Genomic DNA, 27,758 nt, shown 5'->3' on the forward strand with positions numbered 1-27,758 from the left:
AATTTTTATCTAGGAGACTGCAATAACTGCAATCAATCCATGCATGGCTCTCAAAAATCTTTCTCCTAACCAGTGGTTGCTCCTATTGTTGAGTCTGACATTTTATAGAACAATGACAATTACAATTAGGCCTTCAAAATGGTCCTTAACCTATTATACCCCAAATCTCAATGTGTTTTCAACAGAAGGAAATTCATTTTCAACAGCGATCTCATATTGTGAGAAAATATAAAATTAAAGGAAGATTTGTCTGAAGTTCTTTTTCAGTAAAAATCCTAAGCCCAGTAGGAGAGCAAACTCAAGGTTTTGAGCGTGACTGGTTAGTCCATGGACAATTTCCCGTATCTCAGAAGAGGTCTCTAAGAGGTGGCTGAGCTGGGGGAAATTCTAAAGATTTGCAGTTCTTCCAGTGAAGCCCTGACAAACCAAATATATTTCTTACATAAAGACCAAGAGGATTTTCCCTCCTCCTGTTTTAGGATCAAATTGTTCTTTGTAAAGTGGCGACACTGGGCCTGGTGAAAGGCCCATTCAGCAGGAAACTGACAATCTCAAACCAATAGTTTGTTTTTTCTCCATCACTTTAAAGCATATAATAGGAGTACGGGGACAAAGAGTCAAAGACAAAGGATCAGTTCCTTCAACCAGAAATACACACAGCGGTATTTAACAAGTGCAGATTATTTTCAAAATTAACGGGGAGTATGATCAGGAAGGTGAATCATCTGTACATGCACTGAATTTGATTTCTGGAAAAGCATTAAGAGGTAAAACGACCAGCTAGGCTTATAACTCAGAGGCAGAAACTTGTCTGATATGTACTAAGCTTTGATAGCCGCGTTCTCAAGGCTCTGCCCTCTCACCACTTCTAATAACTCCCCTTACTCTTATCCCAGTACAACCGAGCTGGCGAAGAGGACAGCAAGAGACCCTGGTCTAAACTCAAAAATGTTTCCCAGACCGCGCGACTTCCTCCAACAGCAGCAGGTCTAGCTCCATCTCGGTCCTCTGCAGATCCCAGACTCCATCTAGCTTTTCTAGTCTCCACCCTCCCCCTCCCCTTCGAGGCTCCACCTCCCCCGACCCTCTCCTCCAGGCGCGCCTCCCCTCTCCCGGACTTTCACAGCCACGGGGGACATCGGCCTCTCGCTTCCTACCGCACTCCTGCCTGCTGGGCCTCGGTGCCCAGATCTCCATTGGCTCAGACTCCCTTTGCCCCCGGCCGGTCCGGAGCTGCGGCCAGCGGATAGTACGGCCGGCCCAGGTCCGACCCATCCTCGTGACGGTCCCGCCTCACTCACCCTCTGTCACCTCGAGCACCTTAATCTGTTCCTCGGCAGCCGCTCGCACCTCCTGCACTGGGGACAGGATTCCGGTGAGGGTATCCACCAATGCCTCCTTCAATCCTTGTGCCACTGGACCCGGCAGCCCGGAGGCCGCACCACCCGCTGCCGCTGCCGCCATCTTTCTTCCCTTCAGCCCGCCAGCCCCGCGGCCGGGACCCGCCACTAAATGACGGCTCCCGCGCGCGGCCAATCCGCGAAGCCGCGCCTGCGCACCAGAGCAGGGCGGGAGCGGAGAAGGGGGTGGGGAATGGGCCTAAGCCTCCAGAGACAGCGCCTCCTGTCGTATGGACGAAAACTGCACCTTTTCGCGCAAGAATCGCTTCACATGTATGTGAAAACTGAGGTTAGGGGGCTTTTCTAAAGTGGAACAGCAAGTTAGCAAACTCACTTGGAACAAACGCCATGATATAGGACTTTAAATTCATGGATCTTTCAGGTATAAGATACTTTGTTAGGAGAGAGGAGGAGGAGGTGAAATGGGAATTCGTGTAGAGGGCTTTAAGGAGAGAGGTCTGGGTCAGAAATAGCTATTTTAAACCAGTCTTTCCCCCCCACCCCAAACAGTGAAAAAAAAAAAAACCGTCGGCTCAAGTGAGTGTCTCTTCATCTCAGCCTCAAGAATTCAAAGGTGGGGAAAAAAAAACTTAAGTGGACTGGGCAGTGGGGAGTGGTCACCTGCAAAAGACCCAGTCCCTTGGTTTTCCAGCCTAGTTGAAACCAACTTCAAAATTGTGGAGTGTCTGACCAGGAGAGGGCACCTGCGTGGGGAAGGGTATTTCCTCCAGAGTAAGTACTTGAATGACTATTTGAGAATGAATCCTGTTCGCTGAGAACGCATAAATTTTTTTTCCCCAGAGAAATTGTGGCTGGACATTTAAGGAGTGAAGTTTAATATGGATATCCTAGGGCTGGTCGTAGGAAATGGTTGAAGGAATAGAGATAATGCTAAATACTGGAGCAAGTGGAGAGGATTATCCAGAGGGGTTAAAAATGCAGGGCAGAATGTAAATAAAACAATACATTTCAAATTTTAAAAAATGCACGGCAGGTTGGCAAGCATGTGGTGGCAGAGGGGTAGAATGGCATGTTTTCGGAGTGGGCGGTTCTAGAGCAAGAGGAACAGGTAATTTTTAGCAAGCTGTTCAGGTTGAGTGCCTTAAAATGGTTTCTAGGAACTCTAACTTTCATTCCCAAGTGGCAGAGGAAACCAGATGGCAATTCCTAGCCTAGTTCTAAGACTATGGCTGCTAAATTGATAGTGATCTGGGGGTGTCACTTCATCTGAGTATTCTTCCTAAAGATTTATTCCTTGATTTGAGGACAGCTCTAAACACATTCGTCATTTCCCATGTGAGAGGACAGGTGGGTTGTTACCAAAATTTCATAGGGAAAAGATTGCTTCTTGGACCTTGACATTCCAAAGTAGGGAATAGTAGGACTTCTTTTCCTTCTTTTCTTGTTCCATTAGAGCAGCTTCTTTTTTCCTGGGTTAATTCACTTTTACCCCTGGAAGAGAACAGGAAAGTCCAGAGGGTGGTAGATTTTCAAACACTGTGGCAGTGGATGGAGGACTCAAGAACCCTGAATTTTGGGCTGGTGAAAGATGCTATGTCCACAGTGTGCAAGTAGGGAACTCCCCTCCCCTCCCCTTCCCCAACCAAAGGGTTCCAGAGCTCCTGCTTAGGATTTGAGGATCAGACATTTCCAGGGAGATGAGGTTTACCTCTTGGTTAGGCGAATGACCACAGGCAGTCTCACCTTGCAGATCAAGGAATGGGCCACAAGATAAATGGAGACAGAAACCAGACAGAGAGGGAACTAGAGAGAACCAGTGGACAATACAGGAGATAACTTTATTGAAACGCAAATGGCATCAAACAGATGAATCTTGCTGGGAGGAGACATGCCTGATGGAACAGAGGGCCCAGATGAGAGGGGCCTCTGGCAATGATGGAGGAAGGCCTCTTCAGCTGGCCTGGCATGGATTTAATTTTCAACCAATTTGTTACTTAAAACAAATTACTGAGGGGACAGCTCAGCTCTCTTCATGATTGTTACCGCAACTATATACAACGGTTTGCTTTCCAGATTCAAATTTGCTTTCTCTACATTAGATATAAAAGGGGGTAGATTGAAAGAGGGGAGGGTCAAATGAGAAAAAAACAAACACACAGACACACACATATCCTGGTTTGGGGCTTTATGTCCAATAAATTAAAAAAAAAAAAAAACAACACAAAGACCTGGTGCAAAAATTCCTCCCCACTTTCCACCTGAGGATTGCCATGCACTTGAGAAACACAGACTCCATCACATAAACAGTGCTGCCTAAAACAGGATGGGGGTGGGAAGGGGAGGGAAGGAAAGGAATCTGGTAGGGGTTGGAATTCATTTAAAAAAAAGATTGTTCTGTTAAAAAAAAACAAAACACAAAAAACAACAACAGTAACAAAAGTCATTAAGTGGGAGGCTCCTGCACAGCAGTAGCCCAGACACTGGCTGGGATATGGGAACTCTTGGCTTATTATCTAACATCTTCAGTCTCTGAGGGATGGGAGGGAAGCAGGAAGATCGCACAGGAGATGACCAAAGGCCCGTTATTGACCTTCGGGGGTACCGAAGGGGTGATTTTAGTGAAATCTGTTTTACACTTGTCTTCTTCCAGCCTTAGTTCCTCCCCAGATGCTTGGTCCTAGATTTCAAGAGGCCTACTGCTAGCACATTACTTTGTCCTCTACCCATAAGCTCCCTCGCAGGGAAAACTGACAAACTTGAAACAAAACCAGTTGTCAATAGCCTCATCTACCCCATGGCCCCATCAACTAGAATCTGTGAATCTGGAAAGGTAAGAAGCTCCTCTCAGATTTTTTTTTTTTTTTTTTTTAAGGGATTGTAGTCTATCACTGTGGCTGAGTCATTCTGTACCCTAGGCCTGGCGTGGGGAAAGGAAAGGATGAGCCCAGGGGTTTAGTTGTCCCTGTCCTGCATCTTCATTGTGCTTCAGCCCGTCCTGTGAGCAGAGCAGAGCATGGAGATGGGGTCTTCCTCGGGGTACTGGAGCCCTCCAGCTGCCCTGGGGAAGGAGGTTCTGGCCAGGTTTCTCAGACCCAGCAGTGCCATTTAGAACTCAACTAAAGGAGAGGGGATGTTGCTAAGAGCACAAGTTGCCATGGAAATACAAATGAGATTTTCTGACTTTTCTCATCCTATTATATAATCAGAAAAAGCCCCGGAGTAGACACAATCCAGCAGAAGAGCAGTCTGGAAGAGACCTCCAACTGCTTGCTTCAGCTACAGCCCATTTGTTTCCCAGGTAAAAATTTCAGAGCCAGATTTTTTCTGAAGACTGTTCAACTCGAAGAGTCCTGCCTTCCCCCTCCCGTCTGCCCAAAGGCACATGAACGTTTTCTGTGTTAAATAAAAGGAAAACCAGAAACATAAGGAAGCATGGGAAAGGTAACTTCCAAATTAATGTAAAAGCCTGAATTACAACCTAGGACCTTATTTTTTGGTCCTAAAGCCCCTCGGTGTGGGGACTCTGCTACTTGCCTTTCCCTTTAAAAAAGTGACTTTCACACGATAGCGTGCATCAGAATTACCAAGAGGGTTTGTTAAAACACAAATGGCTGGGCCCTCTCCTTAGTTTCTGATTCAGTAGGGGCCTGAGAATTTCATTTTTAACAAGTTCCCAGATGTTGCTGCAGCTGCTGGTCTGGAAACATAGGATGAGAACCAGTATTCTAAGAAATGAGAGTTGAATCAAGGGACCAAGGGTCCACTTACTTCCATGACCACTTTTGTCAACAGAAAATTCTCCATGGCATAATCATTCAGAAAAATAGCCAAAACATCAAACTGGGAGGAGCCAGTATACATAGGTTTAATTTTCAACTCTAATGGTCTCTGTGCAGCCTCCAAATTTCTATCGGGATACTCATCTTCCAGTTTACTTCTGTTTTCCCAGTCTCTGGCTGGCAGTGCTTGCTTCCAGGGCTAGGCTGAGCACGCATCTGCACACACATGGATCCTCAGCAATGGGGAGAGCCCAGCTGGTGGCCCCATAGATCCCTGATCAGATTGGTTGAGGACTCATGAATATATAAAGCTGATTCAAGTATAAAGGGCAATTATCTTCAGGCATTGGCCTTTTGGGAACACAGTGTCCCTAAGGCCATTTTATTACTTATGGCCTCTTTAGTGGAGCGATGAACCACTAGCAGTCAGAACTTGCTAGTAGTTTCTAGTCATCAAAAGAGTGTACCAGCATTAAATTAGTATATCCATTAGCAAACCCTCTGGCTGGAAAAACACATTTCATCCCATCAGTGGGGTTGACTTATAGTCTGCTTATTAGCATCAGCTTAGCTAAGGCCTGAGAATAAGAAAAACAAGTATGATGAGGAGTTACATTTGGTGATCTGTATTACTTTTAACACTTGAACCCTGTGTTAAATCTGTGATTAGGACAAGAACAGCTTCCTTTCCTAAACACCCTGAAATAAAGACTTCTTAGAGTCTCCTGTAGGTCTCCTGGTGCTGGCTTGTAGGACCAAGTCCCACTTGGTCTGGCAAATTTCACCTATAAGCAGAGTTTCTGGATATGGGTGTCCTCTCAGGTGATGATGTGAGGTGTTTGTGAGAAAGAGAAGGCTGTTGTCTTCCTACCCTTTTGGAATACCACAAGAACTAGTGACCTCCGAGACTGGAAGGGAATGTCCCTCTGAATCGTGTGACCCTCATGTCAGGGAGCTAGGAGTGGAGGTGTGGTGAGATTAGGTCCATTGGGAGTCTTGCAAACAGGAAAACCAAAAAGCCAGAAATGAAATGGAAAAAAAAAAATCACTATTTCTTCTGAAATCCTTAAGGAGTATGAATAGATTAGTTAGAAGGCTGGTAATTCAAGACCAAAATGTAGCATGCCAATCAATAAGGACTTCATTGTAGGGTCTGTCCATGGACAGCAAATTGTTCTTCCCTGTTAGCCTCTAGCTTCCCAATGGTCAGACTACATGAAAAAGACGTTGGTATAAGGATTCACACAAAGACAGAGATAAGCACCGTAGAGCTGCCACAAAGCATAGATTTTTAAAAAATATTCTGAAGCCTCAGAAGTTAGGAAACAGCAACAGCAAAGTGCTCTTGAAGGGGGGGGCGGAGAGAGACACACACACACACAGACATCAGGTCCCGTATTAGCCTCCAATTACCTAGTATTTTATTTTTAACGCCTAGGCAGGGATCGAGAAACACAAACACTGGACAAAATGTGTTGGTTGTCTTCATCCAGAAACGAGAGGGAGTCTGCGGAAGAACCTCTCCTGGAGTCACGGCTCTCCCCAGAAGTTGATGTTGGGTATTGAACCATGTCATCTGCTAGCCCGCTTTGGTGAGGAATGGAGTTGAGGGTCTGGAGAGGAAAGGGAGAGCACACATCCCGGTCTTACATAGGCTGGGCTCTTCTGAAGGTGCCCGGGGGATGAGCAATCAGCCGTGGGACCCAGTTTTCGTTTTCGGAGGGATCCCAGTAGTCTCAACTAAGAAGCAGGTGCGTAGGTAGGAGAGAATGCTGTGGATTCGCTCTTGTCATTAATTCTAGGGCAGTAAGGGGGAAGCTCAGGTTTTCTGCTTCAGAGAAGTCTGGATGAGCACCCCAAGGGGTTATAGCACCATGAGGAGGCTCAACTTTCTGCAGTTGCCACATAAGCATGATTCCTCGGTGAGATAACAGATCCCCACAATGAGGGGCCCAAGCGTGCAACTGTAAACTGGGTCCCAGGCTCCAGAGGGAAAGCTGAGGCTGCAGTGCCACCTCATTAGATGGGAACACACTTTTTGGAGGAAAGCAACTAGAGACCTGGGCTAAATGCAGCAGTCAACTCAGAGTAGAGGGTGGTGGGTCCCAGAAATAGAGAGTAAAATTAGTAACATGAGAGGCCTCCAGAATCAACCTGCTGAGGATCCAAGTAAAATTCACGGTGGTATCCATGGTTACCAGGGAGCCAAGAATCCCTTTGGAGGTCTGAGGCAGTTGGAATGGAGGAAAGGGTTCTCCCCTTTCCTTCTTCTCAAGTAGCCAGTAACATCCATGATAGAAGGCACTGGCTGGGCAGCACCAGAAAGTAGAGAGTTAAGGGCTCAACCACCTGATCAAGATGGCATTAAACGTCTGAGCCTTGTCATGGGACTGGAGCTAAGGACAGGGTTCAGAAGAGGCCTCGGTCCAAAGAAGGCCCATCCGGTCCTCCCTTCCTTCCAAGTTGGAACATCCAGCTCTGGGGCCTCCTCATTCTGCACAGCAGAGACCTTAAGGCAGTGATATCAGCACCATCCTTGAACAAACAGCCTCTTCCCACCACAGAATTGCATATTTTAACAGCTGAGTTGGTTGGGGATCTTCACAGCTCATGGACTTAGCAGCAAAAGCACTAACAGTCTCTAGCATAGAGGACCCTGTCATCCCTGGGAGCTACCAGATGAATGCAGAAGCTTTCTTGGGGAGCAACCTGAACCATCTGTTGGACCTAAACGGAAAGATTCTGATATGAAGAGTCAGATGCATGTACTCCTTGGTTGGGTGGGACAGAACAGTCCAGGTGAGTATGCCTGTAGATTCGGATAAGGTCTTGTGCTACATAGGAATCTGAAGAATGCACACTTGGGCCCAGGCTTATCACAGGTCTTTGATCTGTAGAGCCCTGAAACTTCATCCTCGCCAGGCACTTCAGCCTGGATCTCATCCCACAGGGGCTTCCAGAAATGGCAGGTAGAGGACTTGTCCACTTGAGATAAGCAAAGTTCCATTTTAATGGATCCCAGATCTTCTGCCCCCCATGTATTAGACATCTAATCAAAGGCTTCTTTCTAGCTGGCACCTTGGGTTTTGGCTACATTTCTTAGATGATCCTGAGGGTCTAGATAAGCAGAGGATGCGCACTTAATGGAGGTTAAGATTTCCTACTAGATGGTGAACACAACAGCTCAAGTCTTGCCTTTTTTGTTTTTTTAAACCTGGTGACTGGCAGACAGTAAGTACTCAGTAAGTCCTTGCTGAGTGAAAGCATATAGACTGCCAGGCCTTCGGGGCAACTTCTACTGAAGGTGGATCCCTTTAGAAGGCAGATCTTTGCCACCAAATCAAACTCCTTGAACCTTATATTCTGACTAGGGGTATTTCATATGGATGTCCAGTCTCCTGTAAGTGAATATTTACTTGTCAAGAACAAATAGTAAAGGCTACCTACAGATTTTGGATTCAGTTGAGCAGAGCGGCCGCCATCAGAATAGTGTAATGGGGGGCCCAACAGGCCACAAGACAAAGGAATATTCCCAGTTTCCTGGTTTTCCTCCAGTCCAGTGTGGAGCTCAGGGTAGATCTTCTATCAACATGGGGTGATACACTCTCAGACCGGAGGCTGGCAGCTGAGCTCCCAGGCAGAACATGTGCTTTCTCAAAAGGGAAGTCAAGGTTCTTCTACTACTTTTGTCTGAGCCAATGCTTCGGGTCTCCTGTAAGTCCCAAGGATGCCAAAGATAGTGGCCATGGCAGGCATCTAGCTAGTGCCAATTAGATGGCATCAGATTCTCCGAAGAAAACCCACTTGGAAAAGCCAAACTAGCCCCAGGAAAAGCAACCCAAGCATTTTGTGGACATGAGAAGAAATGGAAAAAAAGAAAGAAAGAAAGAAAAGGAAAATAAATAGGCACATGGGAGGGGGAAGAAAAGAAAACAAAAAGCGAAAATAAAAAACAAAAAAAGTAGGGTTTATTGACTCTCATGCGTGTTAAATTAGAGGGTGTAAGACAGAGCTAACAGTCTTTTTCTGAAGGCTGGAATGCTATTGTTGTGGTCTGGTGACTTCCGAGATAGGCAGCCATCTTGTCATCATCCCCTAAGTCATCCAGGGATGGGCAGCATGTTCTCTACTTTGGCAACTTCTTCCTCTCTCTCCAGCGTCATCTTTTCCTTTCTTTTTGTGTGTGTGTGTTTTTTTTTTAAATACCTTTTACAGATTGATTTAAACATTTTTTTAAACCACATGCTTCTTTTTCTGGGCTCCAGCCAGATCTCTGGGGGAAGAGTTATTGGCAGTGGTGATGGAACTCGGAAGGGTCTGTGAGAAATTCTGAGGAGCTTCCTCCTCCCTCAGATTTCCCCACACAGGGCTGTCTCTCCCAGAGCTGTTCGTGAGAATCAGTTAGGAACTGCTGCCGGTTTTTCTGATGTCTTCTGAACCCCTCCCCAGAAAGCCTAGGAGTTTATAATTGAGACACGAAATCAAGGAAAAAGACCCAGAATCATCTTTTCCCCAAAGTCATGAGAGGAGGCCAGTAAATATATCTAGGGGACACAAGTTTCCAAACTCCACCCCACCAGTCCTTCCTAGGAAGTTCTCAAGGTGCAGCACCAAGAACCTGCCCTCTTCCTTCACCTCCTCCTCCCCCTCCTGTTCTCTCGGGCCGGAGAGCCAGTCCTCTGGAACAAGAGAGGGGAGAGGAGGAGAGAACGTCGCTGATGCCAGCATTCTGCTGTCCGGGGTGACAGTGACTGCTGGACCCTCAAAGCGTGGCCTGGAGGTTGGGGTCCAGGATGGTTTCTCGATCTGGAGACTCAATGTAATTGGCAGCTTCCTGAAGTTTCAGCAGCATGGCCATCTAAAGAGGGGCAAAAGGATGGATTCATGAGAGTCGGGACTCAGGGTCCTGGCCACAGAAGGGAAACATAAAGCAATCTAGCTCAGGGGTCTGATCCTTGGTTTGGAAGTGATGAAGGGCCCAGAGAGTGTACAGGTGCCTCCTGAAAAAGCAGCAATGGTTACTTCAACCCTGTCTGTAAGCATGTGTGTGTGATGCTCAGGAGTGTCTCGGCTATACGAGGTGCGGTGCTGTGATGTGGGAGGGATGTTGAAACAAGAGAGCCTCTGCCTCCAAGGCGGTCACACTCAGGAGAGGACAGAGAGCCTGGACGTACCGACTAATACTGGGAGGGATGTGCGAAGTGGCCGTAAGAACGTCTGTGTGTGTCAACTTCTTCCAAAGAGATCATAGCCGAACACATTTGGTGTCATCACGAGTCTGTCCTGCACACCCACCCTCTGCCCCAACACACAGCCTAGTGCTTCCTGTCAGGTCTAAACGCTCCTTCCTCCTTCCCTCTTTACCTCTCTCCTGCTCCCATGCCTCTTCAAGACTGTGACCCTCCGTTTCAGCTAAGTACACCTGGCTGGTTCTCTACTGAATCTTCTATTTACATGATTATTAACAGTCCTCCAATTTAATGGCTTGTTTTTTGGTGTTTGGTTTTTTTTTTTACACAGGTTAACACCTGTTTTTAGCAAAGTCAAAATTTAAATTAAAATGTATTATGACTAAAGTGGAAGAATTTCTTACTTGCAACGTAAAACTGCAAGGTCACAGGAGTGGTGCACATTAAATTTTAATACAAACTGCTTAGTTATCTTCCAAAATGGCTTTGCTAATGAACACTCCCACCAGCAGAGGATGAAGTCTGTGCTTGCACACACACTATTTCTGCCAATGTGAAATGGTTTTCTCCTTGTTTTGATGTTGCATTTCCACAATTATTAGAGAAGTCAAGGTTCTTTTTGTATTTTTATTGGCTATTTGCCCTTCCCCTAGTCAAATGCCTGTTCGTATCCTTTGTCCATTCTTCTAATTGGAAATTTTATGGGAAGTTTTATATATTCTAGGTACCTCTTTCGGTTACAAGCCTTGCAAATATTTGCCCCAGTTGGTCACTTGTCTCAGACTACTTTTCATAGCGGTTCATGAAATCCACTGAACCGCGGCAATCCTCAGGATAATACCAGAGTAGAGGGAGAGGTAGAGACAGAGTGTATGTGTGTCCCACTGCTCTCTGTTTTGGTTAATAGTCCTACCTGGGATCTGCCTGAGACTCAGGTCTTTATTAAAATACATCTTGCTAGCATGCATTATTATTTAGCTTAAGATAGGTTGTGGGCATATGATCTTTATAACCCAGGATTCTGACTGGTGAGCTCCTCACTGGCTTCATTCTAGTCCTAGCTCTGCTGATACCCTTCAGCCTCCATCCGGGTATGCATGAAAAGTTCAATTCCAGGGGCGCCTGGGTGGCTCAGTCGGTTGAGCATCTGATTCTTGATTTCGGCTCAGGTCACGATCTCGGGATCGTGGGATCAAGCCCCGCAGTGGGCTCCGTGCGTGGTGCGGAGTCTACCTGTTCCTCCCCCTCTGTTCCTCCCCCAGCTCACGCGCGTGTGTGCACGTGCTCGCTCTCTCTCAAATAAATAAATAAAATCTTAAAAAAAAAAGTTCAGTTCCATAATACTCTTATTTTTACCTGCGAATGGCTTCTACTCACCAGGGGGTCCGAGTCCAAAGAACTTGGGGTGCTATCTTTGACTGTCCTATCCTCGGGAGGTGAGGCAATGCTATGAGGGCCCACGGTGGGAGGGGGCAGGTGGTATAGCTTCGACTGGTCTTGTTGGGCTGATGGCCAGGGAAGAGTGTCCCGGACCCACTCCACTGGGTCCTCCCAAGCAGCTTTCTGTCCATGGACCTGGATAGAAGGGGAAATGCAGTTACTGGCAGAGGGATCCACAGATGGAGGCTTGCACATGCAGTCTCCTGATGGCCATATGCATTTCCTCCAATGGAAAGCCTTGAGACTCTGATCCCCATGAGTTGAAACTCAACTCCTTTGAGTTTCCCCACAAAGGAAATAAGTTGGGTGACTAGGTAAAATGATTCTGGAGGATGATTTGGCAGACTGTGTTAAAAACTTAACATGTTTTTGGGGCGCCTGGATGGCTCAGTTGGTTAAGCATCAGATTCTTGATTTCGGCTCAGGTCATGATCTCAGGGTTGTGAGATCCAGCCCTGCGTTGGGCTCTGCACTGGGCGTAGAGCCTGCTTAAGATTCTCTCTCTCCCTTTGCCCTTCTGCACCACTCCCCACTCTCTAAAAACAAAAACAAAAAACCCCAAAAAACAAAACAAAAAAACAATGAAAAACACTTAGTATGTACCCATCTTATGACCCCATAATTTTAGTAGGAAGTTCTTCCTTAGTAATCATATCCTTTTTTAAATTTTTAAACATTTTTATTTTTTCATTTTTTTTAATATCCTTTTTTTTTTTAAGATTTTATTTATTTGACAGAGACACAGCGAAAGAGGGAACACAAGCAGGGGGAGTGGGAGAGGGAGAAGCAGGCTTCCCGAGGAGCAGGGACTATATCCTTTTTTTAAAACCTTTTTTTCTTTTCTCTTTTCAGTAGGCTCCACGCCCACCATAGGGCTTGAACTCATGACCGTGGGGCTTGAACTCATGACCCCAAGATCAAGAGTTGAACGCTCTACCAACTGAGCCAAAAGGGCACCCCGGTACTCCTATCTTTTAAAAGAATTTTGACTTTGTTGAAAACAGATGTTATCTGTGTAAAAACACTTTGACATTGGAAAACTATAAATAATAACGCAAAATTTGGGGCACCTGGGTGGCTCAGTTGGTTAGGCGTCTGACTTCAGCTCAGGTCATGATCCCACAGTACTGGGATAGGATCGGGCCCTGGGTCAGGCTCCCTGCTCGGCAGGGAGGCTGCTTGCCCCTCTGCCCCTCTCCCTACTTGTGCTCTCTCTCTCTCTCTCTCTCAAATAAATAAATAAATAAAAATAATAATGCAAAAATAAACGAGATAATGGTTTCTGGTACCGCCTGATAGATAGCATCTCAATAGACACTTACCACATCATCAGGGGATATCTACTGCAATAACAAATTACTTTTATGGAAAATACACGGCCAGTAGGATCCAGACACTGCATTGTAGTTCACTAGTGCTGGAATGGACGCTGGTCATCATTATGCCCTAATTCACAGGTGAAAAAAACTAGGGAGGCTTTACTAAAATGGTATCTTCCTTTTGCATAAAGTTCTTACTCTAGTTTCTAAAAATCTTTTCACATATTTCATGTCTTCCAAACAACCCAGTGATTTAGGCAGAGCAGACTTTATTATCTCCTTTCTTATATATATAGGGATGTTAAAAAAGGTTATGTAACTTGGCCAATGTAACATTTTTATTAGTAGTTAGTAGTAAGCTAAGGCTGCAACAGGGTTTTCCTTAATTCTGAGCTTGATGATTTCTCTATGAGCTCTGATCCTTAGAGAGAGGTCTGAGTTTGGCAGAGAGCCAGAAGGCCCAGGACTGGAGACAGGCCCCAGAGACCGTGGTCCTGTAGCCATTTGCTGAATGGTGGCTGGACACTGGGCCTTACTCTACCTCTTAGCAAAAGACCTTGGCAAGTCTTCGGAGCCTCACGTCTAACACTGGAGGATGTTTCTGCTTTGCTAGGTGGGACAGCCTGACCTTGGGGACTGAGTAGGGTCAGAGGGTAGGGCTCACCTTGATCCCATCCTTCGCTCCTTCCTGTAGGTAGGGAATGATGGAATTATTCCACAGGTCAATGAACCAGGTCCGGAAGTCCTCAATGCCAATGGGACAGGACAGAAAGAAGCAAGGGCCTATGGAAAAGAATGAGGCAGGTAAGATGGCTGAGCACTCAGCTCTCCCCAGTCATCTGTCTCTTTCACTCCTTCACACCAGGCAGAGGGGCCTGATAACCAAAGAAGTAAAGGAAATTTAGAGTCGGGCTGTCCTGAGATTGTTGTCAAGACCAATGGGAGTGGCTGCCTGGCTGGCAGCCGCATCAGCAATACTTCTTCACAAGGTGGAAGTGAGGTGAGGGAGTGAAGGGAAGTTTTCCAATTCCCTTCTAAACACTTTCTTTTCCCGATTAGTTGTGGGGAAAGTGAGGGAGTGGGGCTAGCTTTCTGATGATTGAAGTCATTCACCCAAATCATGGCGCTAACTGCGAAGGGGAATGCTTGGTAAGTAACTAAGCAGTCCTGGGTCTGAAGCCACAGGGCTTGCTACTCCTTTACATGCTGAAGACTCCAGAAAGAAATGGGAACATCCCTCTGGGTGGCAAAGTAGGAAAGGGAAGCCACCTTCTGACCCCAAGGGGGAAGCTGAACCCCAGTACCGATGAGGAAGTCTGAGGTGCTGTGCTTCTCAAGGAAGGTGTGGAGATGGTACCACAGCTTGGGCACCCAGTCGAGCACCCGAAGCAGCTCTTCCTTGTTGGCATTGATGTCACTGTCCGACTCTACCAGCTTCCTCCTCAGGTAACGAACCAGGAAGCCATTGGCTGGCTCCACGTTGTTGGAGAAGGTCAGCATCCTGCAGCCAGGAATGGGGAGAGGGGTCAGGGCGGCCATGTGGGCATAGTCGGCATCCATCCCCTGCCAGTCCGTCCCTCGTCCCACCTGCCTCCCACTAACGCCCACCAGGTTTCTTTTCAAGTAATGGCCGAGTTGACTGAACGGGCAGAGCTGATTCTCAAACCAGTGACCCTCTTCAGAGAACCATCTGTCCTCAGTGACCCGGATGAGGGGGTTGTGTGGGCAGAGAACCCAAATCACAGCATCCTAGCTGCAGCTCTCTTAGTTTTGTAGTTCTTTCCTCTTCTCGAGGGTTCTCTTCCACCCTGTAACTGACAGGGCAAGTATCCCTACTCTTTCTTCCCAGCCCAGAGGCCCTGCCTAGTTCTCCTTCCTGCTATCTATTGCCCCTCTGGCCAGATCCTGGGATTGAACTAGTTTGCAGAACTTTAGGTAGGGTGGGAAGGTTTATCCAGGGCCACGGTTCTTACCTGAAGCTCAAGTGCAAGCCATGATTAGGTGTCATTTTTACAGGCTGATTGGTGGTACCTATGATATAAGGACTGTGGGAAGAAGGAGGAAAAAGGTTCACTTAGACTTAACACTCGCTTTCTGCTACGTACACCCAAGGGAAAGCTCACAGGTTGGACTGGACCAAGGCTCTCCTTCCCACTGCTTTGTTTGGTCCTGACTCCAGCTTACCATTTGTGGTACTTGCAGGTGAGAGCCCCATTGACCAGCTCACTGATGGAGCCTGCTTCACTCAGGTCATCCAGCAGGATCACCAGCGGGACATCCCCAATTCCTGTTTCCCGGTCTATCTGGTTGGCCAGGTTGGAGAGATAGAGTTGCAGATCCTGAAATAAAAGAAGGAAGTGGCTCAGCACTCAGGAGTAGTGAGCACTTGGATCAGCCTTGCGGGGAGGGGTTTTGGAGAAGGTATGCTAGCTAGTTCTGGATTCCCCTGGAGCCTTTGGTTCCTGTTGGATGCATCTGAACGTTCGACTCCAGAACAACTACGGACTGATAAACAGTGGGTCCCAAAGGCTCTAACGCAACCATCTTAAGTAGCGGCTTCTAAATCCCTGAAGGGTGGGGATCACATCCTATTTCCTAACGGGATTTTCACTGGGTTGGTACCATGAACCACTCCAATAGATAAGCCTCCCCCTGCTGGGGCAACCCCAGAGTGTCAGGGCGTCCTTGAGAGACATCCAGATTTGGCAGGGGACAGCAGAACGTGTCACATGTAATTCTGAGTTCTTCTCCCCAGAAAGCCCAAGGTCAGGGTAATACTGACAAGAAGGGTAGAGGGAAGGAAAGAAACAGAGGGACAGGATTTTCAGGGTCGGCAGAAAGTGAGGTGGAAATGAGGGTATCGTTCAGTCAATGATCAGCAAGAGGGAAAGGCGTATACCAGAGGCAAGGGGAAGTGTGGAGAAAGAAGGGAAGGGAAGCGTCTGGAAAGAAACTGGGGGCAGAGGAGGGACTAGCAAAGGGGAATGCTAAGGGGAAGGGAGGAAAGGGAACAGAAGGGGCAGGAAGGGGCCCGGGGAAGGCCTTGGGGGCTGAGGCCTGAGCAAAGGCTGGTGGGGGTGCCAGGAGGCAGCCACCTTGCAAGACTGCTGGTGCATGTTGAAGGTGCTGACGATGCCCTCGGTGACCTCGCGGCCGGAGCGCTCCACCAAGTACTCAGCCAGCCGGTTGGTCAGGTAGGTCTTGCCCGTGCCGCTGGGGCCTGAGAGGACGAGGCGCCGGTGCTTGAGCAGGAGGCTTATGTAGTGCTGCATCATCGGCTTGGGGACCAGTGTCTCGAACACCAGGCTGTCGACGCACTTCTCCTTCAGACCTGAACCCCCGGCCCCAGAGAGCATGAGCCATGACCAGGGCCCCGAGGGCGGCAAGGACCCCTGAAGGGCATATGTTTCTTCACCTAGGAGCCCACTGAAATAACTCAGGGCCACCTGTCCCCGGGTTCCATAGGAATCCCCTAAGCCCTAGTTTTGAAAACACAGATCTTATTTTTAGGGACATGCTTGGAGTTATAGGTGTGTGGGTGGAGTGAGAAACCCAGGCTTTTTAGAAATTTCCCTGGGACTGAAAATGGCCCTCGGAACAAAGTTGGGAGTGGATCTTACTCATCTTTTTACCTTCTGTTCCCTTTCCTCCCTTCCCCTTAGTTACTTGAGTACAGTGAGGTGCACATTACAGCTTCTCAGTAAATCCCTGTTGAATGAATGAGTGACGGATTGTCTGATGTTCCTCTCCCTCCCTCACCCCATATCGCTGCACCCCAAAAGACAAAGACTGACCTTTGAGGGAGACTGATATGTTGTTGACACCTCGGCGGCAGGGAGGCATCTCTGGGGGCTCTGCATCCAACACCCGCTTCACGTGGCTGATGCTATAGCCATGGATGGACTCGGTGCTCAGTCCCAGGGTGGAGGCTGGGTCCATCTTAGAAATGTAGTCCTAACAGAGGAGAAAAGGAGGAAGAAAAAAAAGATAGAGAGGAACACCAAGATGACGCAAACCCAGATGTACAAGCCACAAATTTCAGAGGGAACAGAAGTCAATGGAGAAAGGGAAGAACCTATGTTTTTCCTAGTTAGCATTTCCCCACGAAGCATCAAAGGTCCCCAAGATCCCAATGCCTGGATGGCTCCATATCCCATGAGAGGATAAACAACCTTTGTGAGTACATGTATCCCTTTACCTTGAACACTTGGAAAACAGCTTCATCCAGCATCTTCCAGTCCACTTTTCCACTGACCTTGCTACATCCTAGGAAGAATTCCTGCTGTTTCAAGTCCTATATGGCCAAGTAGAAAGAAGTGTGTGAGCCTCAGTACGGTCCCTCCAAGAAAGGGGGGTACTCTGGTTTTGGGGTTTTTCAGAGCCCAGATGTTTTTGGATAAAAATAATAGTGTCACCAGGCCTCCCTGAAGTTCCTTACCCCTTTAATGATGTGCTGGGGGGGCATCCGCACCACCACCCGAAGGGTCACTTCCTCCTTTGGACCACAGGTGCTGATGCCATCCATGGGTGACAGGTCTGTAAGCAGTGAAAACAACTATTAGGCTTTAGGGGCACCCACAGGCTTTCCTAAACTTTCTAGTCATCATCCCTTCCAAATGACTACTGACTACCAAGAGGAAACCGAAACTCCAAAACTGAAAAGCAATTAGGGTTGAAGGACCAGAACAACACTTCGTGTCTCATGACACTGGGATGCGCTTGGTTTAGGCGCTGTTAACCTGCATGACCCGAGAGGGGTGCCCCCAGAGCAAGCAGAATGGTGTAGCAGTGACCCAAACCCTCTTCTTCCTGCCACCCTTACAGGTTCTTCTCCCAAACAGGTACCTGTGTCAGTGAGACTTGGGCTGGAGGAATGGGTGAGGGCAAGGCCCAGGGAGCGGCGAGGGGAGGCTAGCGCAGAAGATCCGGGGACCTGCCCTGGAGTGGAGCCCGATGAGGGGCCTGGGGCGACCTTCAGCCGGTCGTTCTCGGCTTTCAGCAGGTCCACCTCCAACTGCAGCGAGAACAGATGGGGCAGGGCCGCAGAGTTGGATGGATCTCAAGGCTCGGTCTTCCCTCTGCTCAGCTCTCCGCCCAGATACCCACCTGCATGTTGTGCATCGTCTCCCGAAGTTGGTCCAGTTGGTGGGCAGAGTTGAGGGCTTCCAAGCGGATGTCTGTTAGCTTCATCTCTTTCTCCCACAGCTCGGAGCGCAGTTCCGATACCTCTTTCTTCTCCGGTTCCTCCTCCTCGTGGCCATGGAACAGCCTGGTGTGGGGGGCCGGGTGAGCAGGGCCCCTGGAAGAAAGTGAGAGTGAAGCCAGGCCATGTGGGGCAGCTGTAGAGTTGCTAGGGGACACGGAGGTAATCAGCCGTGGTGGGGGGAAGGTCTCTCACGCCCCAGGAGAGCCCTGTAGTGCGGTGGCCAGGGGCAAACAACGGGCTTAACTGCCGCCGCCGGCCATATACCGTTGGCTGGCAGGCAGACAGCACTTACTCGGCGCCATCTGTGCCCACAGAGGAGGGGCTGGAGGACTTGACGGAGGGCGAAGCGGCCTCTGCGGAGCCGCGCTGTAGTTTGGGGGATGAAGGGGCGGAGGAGTCCGGTGTGGCGATCTCCTCAATGTCAGAGTATGAAGAAGCGGACTTGGGTCCCTTTTTTATGCTGAAGGCTTTGTTGAAGGAACTTCGAAGCTAGAAAAAAGCAGATCCAGGTAGAGAGACATCAGGGCTCCACTCTGGAGACTGGGGGCGGACTGGTTTGGGACTTCTGAGACGGAGAGGTGTACAGGCAGGGTATTTGCTTGCTGTCAGCAAGCCTCCCTCTTAAGGCTTCACTTGGTTCATGGAATATGGACAGAAGAGTTGCCTAGAAATTAGGGCTGAGAGAAAGTCAACTGTTCTGGCTTGCTGTGGTTGTAGGCTACAGGAACTTCTTGGGTCTGCTCTCTCCCATGGGGAAACTATGCCCCTGAGCAGGACAGAGAGCAGTCCCCAGAGGTCACATGGTGGCCAGTCTCTCAATGATCGAACTCCACCTTCTCCAGCAGACCAATTACTGCTCAGTCTAGAGCCTTGCTCATTCTGGGTCTCAGGGTCTACCCTGACTGTGGCTCATCAGATCGGAATCCATTTATCTATTTACCTATTAACCAGAAACTGGCCATATGATTCTGTGGAAATCAACAGAAGGGAGTGGTATCAAGTTTCTTTTAGTGTCTCTTGTGCTCAGCACATCCCAGAATGGTGAAAACAATCAGATACAAATGCTTTCTCCTATTCCCACTCAAATGTCCTAGAATGAGGAATATTTCCCAGCATTTCCTCAGAATACTTGAGAGACTATAATGTGACCATAGCTTGTTTGACCTTAGGTGTTGATGAGCTTGGGTGTTAGGGCTGTGATCTAGAGATGCAAACCAGGGTCCTGGCCCACCCATTCACATGCATCCATATAGCATGCACACACACACAGGGACACAGATATGGAGTGGCAGCAAGAGACAGAGAGTAAAGGAGGGGTCGAAGGCTATAGGGGACAAAAGTAAACCAGATCTTTGGGACAGTGAGAGAAAAGAAAGGAAAACTTGAGGGTACTCTTTCAAAGTGTCTCTTCTGGAACACAGGAAGGCTGTTAGGTAAATGAGGAGAGCTGATGGTGGTGTGTGTTGGGGTGTCTACCAGGTAGGACATAAAGGAGGACCAATCTGGCTGTGATGGGGATAGGAGAGAGAGAGAGAGAATGTGTGCAGTTAGCTAGAGTGTGCATGCAGGGGATAGATTATCATGGAGTGGTCAAGGCTCAAGAATCCCATAAAGCTCAGTTCTCTGCAGAGATGAGGAACCGAGGATAAAAAGTTGACTTGCTTGAGATTGCAGAATTGAAGGAAGGCCTGGGACTGGAACTCAGGCTTCCTTATTTTCAACCCAATGGTCTTCTCTACACTATTGCCTCATGGGAAGCTGTGTGTATATGAGAGAGACAGAGAAAGAGAGAGAGAGAGAGAGAGAGAGTGTATGTGTGTGTGCGTGTGCGTTAAGTGTGTGTGTGCGCATACAAAGAGATCCCATGACCACAATCTGCCCAAAGCACACGTTCTGTAAGATCACGAAGACCCTGAGTGAGAGACGGTAGTATTCTCTGTGTCATTCAGGGTTCCCAAAGCACAGCTGTTGGCAGATGTTCATTGGTGTTATGTGGTGAAGCATTCCCCGAATTCAGGAAACAGTGGGTCAAGCAAAAGGAAACAGATCCTTTACTGAGGGACATCTCAGAACGTTCCTATGTGGGTGTGCACTGCAGAAATGCAGGGCTTCTCAAATTTGATGATGGCATCCCTGTTTTAAGGAGCATCGCCGTGGACTTGTGCACAACACATGCTGGGAAATGCTAACCTAAAGAATCAAGTTTAAATAATTATCCTGGCATTTCAAGCCCTTCCTATCTGCGCCCTGCCCTACTTAGTGCTCCAGCTATCCTGATTTTGTCCCTGCAGAAAGCTATCCTGATTTTGTCCCTGCAGAAAGCCTCTCCACACACTCTCCTATCACAGTACCATCTCAGTTTAGCTTTTACCTCCTTTGTGGTGTTTCCCCAGCCTCCTGTGATAAGTTTCATCTACGAGCTCCTCTAGCCCTCATTGGCTGAATTAGGCATTTTGGCACCGTTGGATTGTTATCAATCTCTTATGTACGATATTGGTTTTTGTCTCCCCAGCAATTCTGCAGGCTCCTGGATGGTTCAGATTACAGACTCCACTTTTCACATCCTTCGTAACACCTGGCGCAATGTTGGGCTAGGTTAGTGGACCTCAGACGTCTGGTTTGTAATGGAAACTCTGGGTTCACTTTCCGCTTGTCTTGAGAGTATACTCTAATCCCTGAAATGTCTTTGGAAACTCCATGGATGCTCAGAGGGTTTCAGGTTCTCAGGTGGTTTGAGGGTGCCCTGGACTGGATGGATCATATCCTCTCCTATATCTGGTTCATCTCCCTACAGAGCTAAATCTTCAGATGAGACCCAAACTGAACTGGTCTTTGGGAATTGTGGTCGAAATAATGTTCATCCAGTGAATCTCTTCCATTTTGGGCTTCTAGGGTTTGAAGGAACAACAACAACAAAAAAATCAGGAAGCTCATTTTCTGGAAAGGAGGAACTTCAACTGACTGCTTTTATAACAGGTTGATTTTATAACAACGGGCAGACAGGAGGGCATAGATCAGGATTTTGTTGAACTTTTCCATTTGGCCCCCAACCAGACCACTCCTCTGTCCTCATGTGGGGGCAGCCGTGGATGGACCATGCAGTGGAGTGAGTTAGGAACTCTGGGGTGGTTGTTACGGTTAGTTTCATGAGTGGCCGCTCTTTGTTTAGGGGGAGGGAGTTGCTCTGGAAATGGGGAAGGTATGGCAAAAGGAAAGAAAAAACAAGGAGAGAGGAACTGGGTCTCTTACCTCATAGACCTGGAAAAAAATAGGGATTTGAAGTCAGCATTTTGAAGGGAAAAAAAAAGAAGCAACACTTAATCACTCATTTCACACAGCTGGGACCCATCTGTGCTATACAAAGGTTTGGGGGCCAGTCCTACTGCACAGGGGACAGAGGAGCAAGAAGTCTCCTTTTGGGGACCCTCTCCTTACCACAGGCAACTGAGGAGCTAAAAGTGTTTTAGGTCTGCCTATGGAATTTCAGAAAGGTCATCCAAAGTCAGTTTAGGGCTATCAGGAGCCAGCTTGGGGGAGGTTGGGGGCTTGGGAGTTTGGGGGTTAACTATCTCTCGACTAGTCAATGGTAATATAATGGTTCCTTTTGAAGTAATATGGAAAGTTCCACAAATACTTCTCCAAAAAAACTGAAGAAACAACCTGCAGGAGCATCTAGAATGAATGGCTTTGTTCAGAAAAATCTCTCCATAGTATAGAAGGGAATGGAGGTGGGGTGGGCAAGCAGTTTGATAGGATGTTCCTTTCTGGATATTTCCTTCTGTTGCCAAATATATCTGACCCAATCAAAGGCATGGAGAGCTCCAGGGAAGCGGGTGTGCACGGGGTTGGAGAGACGGCCTCGGTACAAGTGGGGCAGGATGGGGTTAAGAGGAGAGTTTAGCAGACTTTGCTCTGAGCTTGATGCCTGGGGCTTCGTATTTGCCCCAAGGCACCATATCTTGGTTAATTCTGGAAGGAACCAATCCCTATGCTGAGGTGGAGGTGACCCACCACGGCTCTACATAGTTCCTACCCCCTAAACTTGGACCTACCCAGCTCTTTTTTTTCTTCTTTTTTGCATCAGCATCCTTGCTGCTGCCAATGCTGGAATGGCTGGTGATGCTGTTGAGGCTCGAGATGCTGTCCGAGGAGTTCTGTCTCTTGATCCGGAGTTCTAGGGGCCAAGTACAAGTGGGAAGAACACATACAGGGTAGATTTAAAGAAGACATGGGGCTCTGGGCAAGTGTAGCTGCAGAAGGTGGAGGAGAAGGGCACCAGCAACTTCTCCGTCCACAGTATTCATTTTTTGGATCATTCTTTCAACAATTATTGAGGGTCAATCATGTTTTAACATAAAAAATGCTAACGGTAAAAAGTAAGTAAGAAATGATCCCTGTTCTCAAGAAGCTTCCAGTCCAGCAGGATAAAGAGCAGTACACAAACTAATGAACTCAGCCTGAATAGGTCTGAGAAGGGCTTAATGAGCACTGGCCCTTGATAACTTGATGGAGACATCAACCTACCATTTTTTTTTTTAAGTAAACTCTACCCCCAGAATGGGGCTCAAACTCACTACCCCAAGATCATGAGCTGCACACTCCACCAACTGAGCCAGCAAGGCACCCCTCAACCTATCATTTTTCATGATTTTCCCCAGCAATACTTGGCTGCCTGGTGCTCCAAGGCCAAGTATAACTAGCCATGTGTCCTGCATTTAACCTGAATGAGCTTTAGTTGTCTTATCTGACAGGTAGAAAATCTTTTCAGCACTCTGAGGTTTGGAATGGCACAGAAGATGATCTACTTTTCCACCACAGGGAAGAAAAAAGCTAACCAGGGAGGAGATGTTTCAGTCTTGAAAGAACAGAAGTTCTTCAGATCGGAACACTGGGAAACTATTTGGGCTAAAGAAAAAGTACATGCAAAGGCCCTGTGCAGGCTTTGCTTTGGGGCACCTCAGGCCGACTGGAATGGAAGCACTACAAGGAGCACAGCAAGAGGTGAGGGTGAGGTTGGAGGTTAGCCTCAGGCCAGATCAGCAGAGCCCTGAATGCCTTTTAAGGAAATTTGCCTTTGTGCCATAGGTAATGAGCAAGAGCAGCAGAGATTTTGGAGCAAGATTTTTTTTTTTTTTTTTTAAGAGAGAGAAAGAGTGTGAGAGTCTGCTTGAGATTCTCTCTCTCTCTCTCTCTCTCTCTAATAAATACATAAATCTTAAAAAACAAACAAAACAAAACAGGTCGTGAGCCAGATTTGGCCAATGGGCCATGGCTTGCTAACCCCTAATTCACATCTTCCCCCAGAACATGTATTGCTTTTATGATAAAAATAAACTTAATTAAAAATTAGTTAACTAAAACTAAAATGAAGGGCAGCAAAATAAGTGTGTGTCTCTATCACCAGTTACTCAGAGGTTCCAAGTAGTTGTGAGTCTATCAATTAAAATCTAAAAATATGCTATATATTTTTATATATAAATATACATATATATGTTTTAGAAGGAAAGGATTTTTAGAATCAAATAACCTTCAGAAAGTTAGGAACTCTTTTGTGCATTTTTAATTTCGTGCCACATACATTTATCACCTTTTCACAAATAAAATAAGGGTAGGTATCATTGCTTTAAGCATTAGCTTGTTGAATGCTCCTAGAAATCCTCCTGACCAAGTTGAGCCTGGGTCAACCTGAACGGAGGAAAACATGCAAATTCATCGCAAAAGACAGAAATGATTTATTCACTTAACAAATACATATCTGAAGAGTAAGGTGCACTTGGGAAGCCCAAAATAGCTTAATATTCCAGATTCATCACTTATGAGCTGTGTTTGACCAAGTGACTTATTTTCTCTGATCTTATTTTCAACCATAAAATATACTTTATAGGGCTGTTAGCTGGAATAAATGAATCAATACAAGTACAGTCCTTGAAAAGTGCCCAGCATATGCCAAATGCTCAACAAATACATTTTTTACTAGCGCCATAGGTGGGATACAGAGCGCAAGAAGAGAAGGGGCGGGAGATGAGGCTAGAAGGAAATGTTTGTCTTGGGAGCGGGAAGACAGTACCCCACACTAATGGGTTTGGAGCATATTCTCTTTCCCTTTAACTTGTTTTTCTGAAATGTTTCAAACACACAGAAATACTTAAAAGCATAGGACAATGGACACCCATATGCCCCCTCTACCTAATTTAACAGTTGTTAATATTTTGTTATATTTACACCTGTGCGTGTTCTCTTTCTTCCTCCACATGCAAACAAGTGCACGCACACATACAAGCACACATATGTACAGGTATTTTCTTGAATAATTTGAAAAGAAGTGGCAGACATCATGACACTTTGCCACTAAATCCTTCAGGACTCATCTTCTAAGAATAAGGACATTATCCCAAAACATCATTATCACACCTAAGAAAATGAGCAGTAATTCTTTTAAATTAATATCTAGTCCATACTCAAATTGGAATGATTTCTGATCTCAACTGACATGATTGGATTACGCTGGGGGGGTGGTGCATGAAGGAAGGACTGTAACAATGCAAGACTAGTTAGGAAATTATTGTAATAATCCAGGAGAAGAGTGATGAAAACCAGAGCCATGGTAATGATAAGTCAGAACAGAGAGAGAATTGAGTATCTATCTATCTATCTATCTATCTATCTGAATTATATATATAACTCAATGGCTTTATATGGCAAACCAGTGAGACATAAAAGATGGCTCTTATATTAGTGGTTTGGGTGACCAGGCAGATGATATCTGAAATGGGCCAAACTGCAGAAGGGAAAGTGTTGGTTTGTGTATTTGTAAGGGAGGTGGAGGGACTGCCTTTTAATGCTGGACATGTTGAGTTAGGGATATCTATCAGGTGATCTAAGTGGGGATGTCCAAAAGTATTTGGAAATAGAGGTACAAAATTCAGGATGGGGATACAGGTTAGGAAGACACAGATACATATTAAGAGGAGGTTGTAAAACTTATTGAGCTAATAAACTCAGCAAGTTTGCAGGACACAAGATCAATATATAAAAAAAATCCATTGTATTTTCATATACCAGTAATGAATAATCTAAAAAGGAAATTAAGAAAAACAGTTCTATTTACAGTATCAAAAACAAATTTAACAAAGGAAATGCAAGACTTATATACTGAAAACAGCAAAATACCACCGAAAGAAATTAAAGAATAAATAAATGGAAAGGCATGCTACCCTTTGCCTTCTATCTTAAAAAAGACCTTGACCCAGGGGTGCCTGGGTGGCTCAAGTCAGTTAAGCGTCTGACTCTTGATTTTGGCTCAGGTCATGATCTCAAGGTTGTGGGATCAAGCCCCGCACTGGGCTCCGGGCTGAATGTGGAACCTGCTTAAGATTCCCTCTCTCCCTCTCCTGCTGTCCCTCCCCTCACTTGCGCTTGCTTGGCTCTCTCTCTCACTCTCCAAAAACAAACCAAACAAAAAGCTGTGGCTGGTGCCCTGGGAGCCCAGTCCCTGAAGACGAAGTGGAAGGAAGGAATGGGCTCTGTGAAGGAGTCAGAGGTGGTAGGACAAGGCCAAGATGGGAGTGATGACTCAGAAGCTATGGGGAGAATTTAATGAAGAAAGAAGGCCAAAACAGGGCCAAATCTTGGAAATCTTGGGATGCTGCCTCTGTGTGTGTGTGTGTGTGTGTGTGTGTGTGTGTTTAGGAGAGGTTTTTTTGAGCCCCTACCAAATGCCTGGCACCATGGTGAATGCTCACATGGGTCTTCTGGTAAAGGTGATAGTAATTGAAGCAAATTATGGTGGGGTTAGGCAGGTAAAGGAAGCGGAAGGTAAGTCTGTGAAGGAAGGAAAGCAAATTATGGTGGGGTCAGGTGGGTAAGGGAAGCGGAAGGCAAGTTTGTGAAGGAAGGAAAGAGATAAGACTGTAATTAGAAAGGATATAGCAGATACATCTTTCATCTTCTTTAAAGATAAAAGAGCCTTTAGCAGCATTATAAGCAGAAGGGAAGGAGTGCATGGAGAGTAAGAGGTCAAAGATGTAGATGTGTGTGTGTGTGTGTACATGCGCACATGCACGTGTGCGCAATGGGTATCAATGCTAGAGGGAGCATCCCAAAGCATTAGACAAGGGATCCCTCTTGGCCAGAAAGGACAGCCCCTTCCAACAAAACGCGAGAAAAATAAGTAAGGATCGGATGAATATAAATTGATGGAGCAGGGAAGTCAATGGAGTTCTTACTTGAAAATTTTCTTATTTAAGGAGGAGGCAGAGTCTATGTTCAGGGTGAGGCAGGTCAGTGGTGGAAGGGGCTGGAGAACAGTGACAGAGGTTGGGGATCACTGCTAGTGGAATAAAAAGGGAAACAGACTACAAGACAAGTTAGAGGACCATCCAACTACCCAGAGAGCCTGCCTCGAATCAGAGATTGCAGGGCTTGGGGGCATCAGACCACTACTCATCTCGACCTTCTCTAGCAAAGCTTGACTGTTTGGCTGTTAAATGCTAAGGCTAACTTGTCATTTGAGCCCCACGTAACCACCGTGATATTTGCCTCATTTGAATAATAGATTGCACCCCCTTGGAGAACTGATATGAGGATCAAATAAGATGATATGTCTGTGTGTGTGTGTGTGTGTGTGTGTGTGTGTGTGTGTGTGCGCGCAAAAATGTGAAGTGCTGATTTTTTAGACTTTATTTTGTAGAGTAGTTTTAGGTTCACAGCAAAAATTCAAAGGAAGGTACAGAGGGTTCCCATATCCCCCTGTCCCCCCAACATGCATAGTCTCCCCCACTATCAGCATCCCCCATCAGAGGGGAGCATGTGTTACAACTGATGAATCTGCGCCGACGCATGATTATCAGCCAGAGCCCATAGCTGACATTAGGGTTTGCTCTTGGTGTTGCAGACATCTGATGGCTTTGAACAAATGTGTAATAACAGGTATTTACCATTATGGTATCATACAGAATACTTTTGCTGCCCTAAAAATCCTCTGTGCTCTGCCTATTCACCGCCCCCAACTCAGCCTTGAGCCTTTTAGAGTCTCCTTAGCCTTATCTTTTCCAGAATGTCATATAGTTAGAATCATACAACATGTAGCCTTTTCTCATTGGCTTTTCCCACTTAGTAATGTACATTTGAGCCTGCTCGATATCTTGTCATAGCTTGATAGCTCATTTCTTTTAATGCTGAATAGTATTTCCTTGACTGGCCATAGCACAGTTTGTTCATCCATTCACCTACTGAAGGACGTCTCGGTTTCTTCTAAGTTTTGGCGATGATGAATGAAGCTGCTATAAACATCCAAGTTTTTCTGAAGACATAAAATTTTAACTCCTCTGGGTAAATACCAAGGAGTGAGACTGCTGGATCAAATGGTAGGAATACCTTTAGTTAGTTTTTTTTTTTTTTTAAGAATAAAGTGCTGTTTTATTGATGGTCTTTGACAACTCTTGAGCTCTGCCCTCGAGGTTCAG

At 46.6% G+C, this 27,758-nt stretch overlaps 2 protein-coding genes across 7 annotated transcripts in view; both read right to left on the reverse strand.

Annotated features, from left to right (window-relative positions):
• The window catches only part of IPO9 (importin 9), a 60,814-nt gene extending 59,322 nt beyond the window's left edge, over nt 1-1,492 (reverse strand). For both annotated transcript variants that reach the window (XM_028120241.2, XM_028120242.2), the window contains exon 1: nt 1,302-1,492. In XM_028120241.2, the coding sequence (XP_027976042.1) occupies nt 1,302-1,464 (163 nt within the window). In that variant the 5' untranslated portion in view covers nt 1,465-1,492. The remainder of the gene's footprint in view (nt 1-1,301) is intronic.
• Nucleotides 1,493-9,086: 7,594 nt separating this feature from the next.
• The window catches only part of NAV1 (neuron navigator 1), a 239,136-nt gene continuing 220,464 nt past the window's right edge, over nt 9,087-27,758 (reverse strand). For all 5 annotated transcript variants that reach the window (XM_088017120.1, XM_028120112.2, XM_088017122.1 and 2 more), the window contains 14 exons: nt 22,347-22,468; nt 18,587-18,783; nt 18,195-18,387; nt 17,934-18,102; nt 17,527-17,624; nt 17,287-17,382; nt 16,883-17,042; nt 16,184-16,419; nt 15,273-15,427; nt 15,062-15,133; nt 14,393-14,589; nt 13,753-13,871; nt 11,707-11,904; nt 9,087-9,998 (listed from right to left, as the gene is read on the reverse strand). In XM_088017120.1, the coding sequence (XP_087873246.1) occupies nt 9,903-9,998; nt 11,707-11,904; nt 13,753-13,871; nt 14,393-14,589; nt 15,062-15,133; nt 15,273-15,427; nt 16,184-16,419; nt 16,883-17,042; nt 17,287-17,382; nt 17,527-17,624; nt 17,934-18,102; nt 18,195-18,387; nt 18,587-18,783; nt 22,347-22,468 (2,108 nt within the window). In that variant the 3' untranslated portion in view covers nt 9,087-9,902. The remainder of the gene's footprint in view (nt 9,999-11,706; nt 11,905-13,752; nt 13,872-14,392; nt 14,590-15,061; nt 15,134-15,272; nt 15,428-16,183; nt 16,420-16,882; nt 17,043-17,286; nt 17,383-17,526; nt 17,625-17,933; nt 18,103-18,194; nt 18,388-18,586; nt 18,784-22,346; nt 22,469-27,758) is intronic.

The sequence above is a fragment of the Eumetopias jubatus genome, unplaced genomic scaffold (assembly GCF_037043125.1).
Source record: "Eumetopias jubatus isolate StellerSeaLion01/CBP00866 unplaced genomic scaffold, mEumJub1_p1.0 scaffold_12, whole genome shotgun sequence".
NCBI lineage: Eukaryota > Metazoa > Chordata > Mammalia > Carnivora > Otariidae > Eumetopias > Eumetopias jubatus.